Genomic DNA, 7789 nt, shown 5'->3' with positions numbered 1-7789 from the left:
AATCCAGGGACATTAGCGCTAGGCGGAGGTTGCACACTGACCTGGAAAAAGTCAAGTACAGCGAGTTGGGACAGGGTTGGCTGCCACAAGCACCGGGGAGTGGGTTCCCAGAACCTCAAGTGTGGGAGTGGCAGGAAACCGTCGGCACACAGCTTGACACTCCCCAAGGCAGCCCAAAGGGCTCCCCCAAGCAGGACCACCCAGAGGCGCTCAAAGACGCTGCGCCCAGCCAGCTCACTGCCTACAGCTCGGCCAGGCACCATGGAAGGCACATGGGTGCAAGGGCTATAAAGGGAGCGGCCACCTCCTGGGCTCCACCAGCTTCCCATCAGCTTTCCACCAGCCTTCTGCCTCTTCCCTTTCTCCTGGAACTTCAGCCAAGCCTAGGTTGCTCCTGCACCGCAGGTAAGGGAAGCCCAGCCCTGCGCCTTGGGATGCCCATTTCCCTGATACAGAAGTATGTCTCTGGGTTTCAGGAGACGCATTTTGAGTTTGGGACTCCTTTATTTCATTCAGGTCTTGATTTCTGGCCAAGCCCCGGGAGCATTTCCCTTCTCCCTCGGCCGCTGAGACAGAGTTGAGGGTTCCGTGGCTCAAGGCTGGCCTGCGTAATTCACCAGCTTTTTCAGGGAACTCCTGTCTGGCCCCAGTACCCTTTCCAGACTCTCAGCAGCCAAGACTCCTGGCAGGCAGGGGACATTGCCTCTTCTGGTTCAGGACAGGAGATCCTGCCACCTGGCCCTGTCCTCCTGTGCTGTGTCTGGAACCTGGAACCCTCCTGGTGGTGTAAAGCAGGAGAGCGCTTGCCCTTCCCAGCACAAGGGGAGAGGGCATGGGGCTTCCTCTGCCCTGAGACAGACAGGAGCTCTGGGGCTGGCCCTCACAGAGGAGGGGGCACTGGAGACTTACTGACCAACTGCTGCCCTGTCTGCAATTTCTTTGCGCTCACTTCTGGCCTTCTCTTCCTTGCAGGTGATGCCTGCCCCTGTTCTGGCTCCTGCAAGTGCAAAGAGTGCAGATGCACATCCTGCAAGAAAAGTGAGTGAGGGCCATCCCTGGGAACCCCAAGGCTGAGGTTGGGGGGATCTAGAGCTGGTTCTGAGGCTTGTCTTCTGGGAAAGGCCTTCCTTTGTCCCTGTTGGCCATGCCATTCCTTCTCCAGGTTTTCTGCCCTGAGCTCAGATGTGGCTGGGCAGCCTCTTGCTATTGGGACACAACCCCCCAAAATTCCACCAAGTGTCTCAGTTAGACCTATGCCTTCCTGAAATGAAGGTGCTCCGGGGCTTGTGTCAGGCCTCTGCTGAGCAGGGAGGTACCTGGTCAAATCTGCTCTGACCTTCTGATCTCCCCTTTCTTTCCAGGCTGCTGCTCCTGCTGCCCTGTGGGCTGTGCCAAGTGTTCCCAGGGCTGTGTCTGCAAAGGGGCATCGGAGAAGTGCAGTTGCTACGCCTGATGTCAGGAGATCCTTGATCCAGGTGGAGGAGGTGGAGTAACGTGCATAACCTGCATTCTTTTAAATCAACCCTGACCCTTTTGTTACGTTTATTTCCTATAAAATATGTGAGTGACAATAAAAGTTGTTGATTTTCTTCTGACCCTGATTTCCTTTGTGCTTTGTAAAATATGAGAGTTGGGACCCATTAAGGCAGTGGTAGGGATTGAACTTGATGTGAGAGTCCAAGGCTCTGGATGGATTGTGAGCCCCTGACAACCTGAGTGCCCTCAGCCAAGCCAGAGAGCCTCCCTGAGCTTCCTCTGATGTTACACTGGCATCGCATCATGGCACATCATTTGAGAGAAGGGGGAGACACACAGGATGACCGCATTGTCATGTCAGTGGTGGCACGGAAACTTCTTCATTCCTCACATTTATTGTCTGATTCCCTGCACAACCTCAGTTCCTCATAGAATTTTAGACTTCAAAGCAATTATAGTAAGTGGAAGCCCCCTCCTCAGTGGTCTCAATTGTCCACGGGGCTTCTTAAACTTCATGTGAAGGAACGGCTTCTTATTTTTTTATTTGCAGACCTAAACTTTGGTTAATAAAGTATTAATTATGGAGATCATGAAACCAAACTCTAATTACAAAGCCTATTTTTAGATTCAACTGGAAAAAGTTCCTTAAACACATGAAGACATTTTAAGAAAATTAAAGCTTACAAACTCTGCATATCTGCTCATCGATGATGTGCATGGCAGACCTGACAGCAGACCGGACCCAGGCACCTCGAGCAGCTCAGGCCAGGACATTCCCACATGGAGCTATCCGTCAGTCTTGGCCTGCTCAGTGCCACTGACGGGACATTCGCTGACCCCTGAGAGCTCCTGTTCTGCCTTGACTCTGAGTGTATGGAAGTTCCTCCCAAGGTCAGCTAAATGGTTTCTTTTTCAAATTTCGGCCAGTGACTACTTCCAAGCATCAAAGTACTAAGGATTTGAAGGGAATCGCCGGGCATTTTCCTGGCAAGGTGAAGTTCACGTGGTCATGGGTTCCATGTGAAATTCTTCAAGTCTGCCCATGCAGGGGTGATGGCGGCATCTGTGGTTTGGCAGTGCCTTATTAGGAAGGCGTGAAACCGTGGGAGTCTCATTAATGCCAACTGTTAGTCCTGTTGGCTATTTGTTGAGGAAACACTATTTGATGTTTCAAAGAGGAGGATGAGCCCCGTGGCCTAGAAGTCAGAATCATGCCTCCCCACTGCTTCCCTCTGAAGAGGAGACTTAAGAAGGCGGCCTGTCCAGGTAGATGTGCTTTGGGGTTCACAGTCCTTGTCCAGAGTCCACTTCTCCACTTCCTGGCTGTGTGGCCCAGGTAAGGTGCTGAGTTCCCTGGGTCTCCATTTCCTCATTTGTACAAAGAACACTTTATGTCTATGTATGGATTAAATTAGACCATGACCTGTCTCCTGGTTAGGCCTTAATAAACAAACACCATCGTGATCACTCTGCCTATATAAACTTTCTTTCTGTTATTTTATTTTTGTGAGTTAGGGTCTTACTCTGTTTCCCAGAATGGAGTACAATGGCGCAATAATGGATCATCACAGCCTCGATCTCCTGGGCTCAAGCAATTCTCCCTTCTCAGCCTCCCATGTGGCTAGGACTAAAAGTCCAAACCACCACAACCAGTTCATTTTTTAAAGTTATTAGTAGTAAAGATGAGTTCTCGTTATGCTGCCTAGGCTATATTCTTGAAATCCTGGGCTTAAGGAATTCTCACACTTTGGCTTCCAAAAGTGCTGGGTTTATAGGCATGAGCCACCATGCCCAGCTATATGAACTTCTGAGAGAGAGAATCCTGGTAAGTCCCAACTAGTTCCTGGAGAAAGGCTCATAGGTTTGGAAGCATTGCTCTGGACTGGATGCTAGAAATGAGATTGCTGTCAGGTTGGCCCAGTCCCAGGAGGAGTGTGGATGTCTTCCTGTAGAAAGTCCTCTTCAGTGACACACTGCCCAGCATTGGAACTTGGGTGGAAGCCTTTCCCATAATTCATGTCATTTGATCGACACACAGTATCATGAATGACAGCCACATGCCTCATGACTGGGACATCACCTGTGCATGGGCTGAAGTGCCTTGTTGTCTTCCAGAGAGTTAAACAACCTGCCCAATGTCACACAACACAGAAGTAAAGGGATAAATGCACTCATACTGTCTGGCCTGTCATCCTGGCGATAGCTGGGTGATCATTACATCCCTAGATGCTAAACCCTGTTATCTCACTTCAAAGGTACAAAGGCCCTATGATGTGGACCTCCCTCTTGGCTTGAGAGATGGCAACTGACACCCTGAAAGGTCACCTAGCTACATGCAAAGGGGTCTTACTGCCAACTCAGTGCTCTTCCCACTGCTGCCTCCATGCCAGATTTTCTGTGTCCTCACCTTCCATGTGACTTGGGGGCACAGAACAGTGGGTGAGGACATGATGCTGCAGTCAACATGCATGGGTGCAAATCCCACCTCTCTCACTTTTAGCTGGGTGACACAACCTCTTGTGGCTCTGTCTCCTCAACTGTACAAGGAGCATAATAATTGCCACTGGCTTGTGGGATTAAATGACTTAACACATGGAAGAAACTCTGGCAAGGGGAAATAGTCTATGATATAAGCTACAGCTTATTTAAAACATCATTATACAAAGCCTAGGAGATATTTGCTTACACACAGACAGAACAGCCAGGCCTGGTGTGCTAGGTTGTGTGTCCCATCCTCTCATCTACCACAAGAAAATGGGACCTCTGGTCCACAGACAGCCGGTCACTCTTCCCACAAAACTACCATCAGCGCTCATGTATGAAGCTGTGAGGAAGATTCTTTGCCTCATGTCAGATACAGAGGAATAACAGTCATTTCTGCTACCACCTGCACCACATTTTACTCAATATTTTACATCAAAATGAGTAATATTTTTCTATAAGTATTTTCATGAAAAGCCAATTCTATGTCATCATCAACAATGAAAAGCATCCTTATTCCATCCTTAGAAGATAGCCAGAAAATTATATGTGTGTGTGTGTGTGTGTGTGTGTGTGTGTGTGTGTGTGTGTGTTACACTCATGGATTGCTTTTGTCACTGGCCATGGCAGAGCTGGTGACTGGCTGTTTAAAAAGACGTCCAGCAATAGGGAGTTGTTGAAGACAATACTTGGGCCCCGGGAAGGCTTTATCATGGGTGCTTCTTTCCCTTGAGAAGCTAACTAAATTCACATTAGTGACAACTTTTTTTTTTTTTTTGAGTTGGAGTCTCACTCTGTCGCCCAGACTGGACTGCTCCCGGCCACTGCAGCCTCGACCTGCTGGGCTCCGGCGATCCTTCCGCCTCAGCCTTCCAAGTAGCCAGAATAACAGGCGCGCACTACCACGCCTGGCTAATTTTTTGTTTTTATTGTAGAGATGAGGTCTTGCCTGCCCAGGCGGGTCTCGAACGCGCGGGCTCGGGCAGTCCACTCACCTCAGCCTCCCAAAGGCGTGGGATTACAGGCTGAGCCACCGACCCCAGCAGTGACAACTTTTTAACCCTGTGATGAGGAGCACGGTACTTGAACTCTCTGTTGTTGTCCTTCCATGAGCAAAACGGATTCATAAATAATATTTCCCTCTAGGATTGTTGGGATGTTCACAGAACAAATGAGATTAAAACGGGACTGGCACAGACTGAATGTTATGCGGTAGTCAGACTTGCTTTTCAATTTTATTTTTATTTCCAGACATTCTTTTAGTCTATTACTCATGCTGGACCTCAACTTCAGGGGCTCAAGTGATCCTCCTGCCTCCGCTTCCAGAGTAACTGTGACTACAGATTTTGGCTACTGCAGCCAGCTTGCTCTCTTATTTGAAGCAGGGTCTGCATGTCACCTAAAAACTCCTCTTCTGAGACACCCCACATGGCAGCACTACTGTCTGGAAGTGGCTGGACCGCCTCTGCTGGAGAAGTTCTCAGAGGTTTAGGAAAGTACAACCCGGACAGATATGCCCACACATCCACCCAGGAATGAGAGTGGAAGGGAGCAAGGCAGAGCCCTGTGTCTGGCACGTTGTTCTGTCAAAAGAAAATGTGTGCGATGGACTGCAGTGGGGACAGAGATAGACAATGTGGGACTCCGAAGGTCACATCCCGCCCCCCCCAAAAGAAATCGCGCCCGCAGATTTCTTTGCACACACCTCCATCCTCTGCTCCGCAGCTCCTTCAGACCAGGACGCTGAACACGAGTTGGGGTTGCACAAATCACCCGAGAAAGGCAAAGTTGGGGGTGGGGGGCGAGACAGGAACGCCCAGGGTGTGGGTGGCAGCAATCTCGGGGAATTGGGAAGGGCCAGCAGGACTCCGCGTCGCCAGGCCCCGCGGACACACGGCCCCGCCCTCCCCAGCGCGCCAAAGGTCGCCCCAGCGGTGGGCACCAGCGGTGACAGAGACCCTGCGCCTGGCCCGCCGGCTGCGCCCAGCCTAGCCAGAGACCTTGGCGTCACCTTCTCCGCGATGCGGGTGCGAAGGCCAGAGCGGGTCCTCGGCGCCCGGCTCCCTCCCCAGACTGTAAAGGAAATGGCCGCCTCCTGGGGTCCGCCAACCCCCTACCTTCCTTCTGCCTCTTCCTCCCTCTCGCCTGGAACTTCAGCCTCGCCTGGGCTCGACATGGACCCCAACTGCTGCTGCGCCGCTGGTAAAGGACGCCCGATTTCTGGGATCTTCATCTGGGATCTTCATCTTCCGGCCACTGGACAGATGTTCTGAGGAGTGGAGGTGTCGTTTGGCGTTCTGGCGGAAGTGAAGCCTTTAGTGCATGGTTCCCGTGCTTTCCCTTTGCCAAGCGCTTCCATCCCCCTAGAACTTTTGCATTCTCCCCTCGTCTACCAAATCATAGACGAGAGCCCTCAGGCATATGACTCACCTGCTCCAAGTCACCTAGGTAGTCCAGGGCTGCTAGGTGCAGTACCAATGTTCTGTCCAGCATTTGAGTTGCCTGGGCTGCATGGGAGACAAGGGACATGGTCTTTCCAGGATTCAGGACGAGAAATCATCCTAGCCTGAAGCGGGAGATGGGGGTAGACCTCACTGTGCCCCAATGCGAACAGAGCTACCAGGTCTGTCCTGGCACTCAGGTGGGAGCATTTGTTGACTGACTCTTGCCCTGGCTGCATCTCCCTGAGTGCTCACCTCTGACATTCTCTTCCTTACAGATGGCTCCTGTGCCTGCGCTGGTTCCTGCAAGTTCAAAGAGTGCAGATGCACGTCCTCCAAGAAGAGTGAGTGGGGGACTTCCCTGGGATCCTGGGGCTGAGGAAGCAGGAGCACAGAGCTCAGCAGGCAGGAACAGGCCAGTGACCAGCTTCCCACATCCTCTTCCCTCGGCATCTGGTAGAATCAGAGCCTGAAGAAATTTAGAGATTGCTGATTCTAAAGTTCACTTTTAAATTGGGAAAACTGGTAGAGAAAGACCATTGACATGCCACAGGCCAGACACATGAGGACATTCATCACTCAGTGTATGGTTCTGGGAGATGGCCTTCTTTTGTACCAGAGGCTCTGTCTTCCACTCCAGCAGAAACCAGACTTTCTTGTAGTCTTCTCCTCTTTTCTGAACCCCCAAAGAGCTAGACAGCTTTTTTTCCAGGAAGATCCTCACTCCCAAAACCCCCCAGTTGTTCCCTGACAGAGCTGTGCCCTCCTGAACTCAGGATCCTCTGGGTCTTGTTCCAGGCCTCTGTGGGGCAGGGAGGTGCCAGTTCAAGTCTGCTCTGAGCTCCTGCTCTCATTTCTCCACAGGCTGCTACTCCTGCTGCCCTGTGGGCTGTGCCAAGTGTGCCCAGGACTGTATCTGCAAAGGGGCATCAGACAAGTGCAGCTGCTGTGCCTGATGCTGAGACATCCTGGTCCCAGATGGAGATAGAAGGACATATATAATCCTGGTTATTGATTTATATACTACTCTAACACATTTGCTACACTTTTTTAAGTGAAATATATGATTGATAATAAAAGTTGGTGATTTTATTTGGCTCTGATTTCTTTTTTGTTCTCTGGAAATAAGGGACCATATACCCAACAGACCTGGGCTGGGGGATGACATCCAAAGCCTGTGTGCTGGGACCATGTCCAATCAACTCATACACTGAGTGGCTTAAGGCAAGCGAGGCTCCCCATTTCAGCATCAGTTCCTCAGCTAGAAACACAAGAGCATTTGCCAGATGATGTAGTAGCATGTGTTTCTGCCACAGACCTGAGCTTTGGTAAGAGAAAATAAAATGCATTCATATGACAAAATAATAACACAAAATAGAAAAACCATTCTT

General features: G+C 50.7%; 1 protein-coding gene across 1 annotated transcript; it reads left to right on the top strand.

Moving 5' to 3' along the window:
* Window positions 1–6131: 6131 nt before the first annotated feature.
* LOC103256212 (metallothionein-2-like) lies at window positions 6132–7354 on the top strand. The gene is made up of 3 exons (XM_008054115.1): window positions 6132–6159; window positions 6677–6742; window positions 7263–7354. The coding sequence occupies exons 1-3, from the start codon at window positions 6132–6134 to the stop codon at window positions 7352–7354; spliced, it is 186 nt and encodes a 61-aa protein (XP_008052306.1).
* Window positions 7355–7789: the final 435 nt, after the last annotated feature.

Source organism: Carlito syrichta, unplaced genomic scaffold, assembly GCF_000164805.1.
Source record: "Carlito syrichta isolate Samal-C Ts95f unplaced genomic scaffold, Tarsius_syrichta-2.0.1 Scaffold289075, whole genome shotgun sequence".
NCBI classification, from domain to species: domain Eukaryota; kingdom Metazoa; phylum Chordata; class Mammalia; order Primates; family Tarsiidae; genus Carlito; species Carlito syrichta.
The sequence above is the reverse complement of the archived record's forward strand: the minus strand, read 5'-3'. Positions and strand labels throughout refer to the sequence as shown.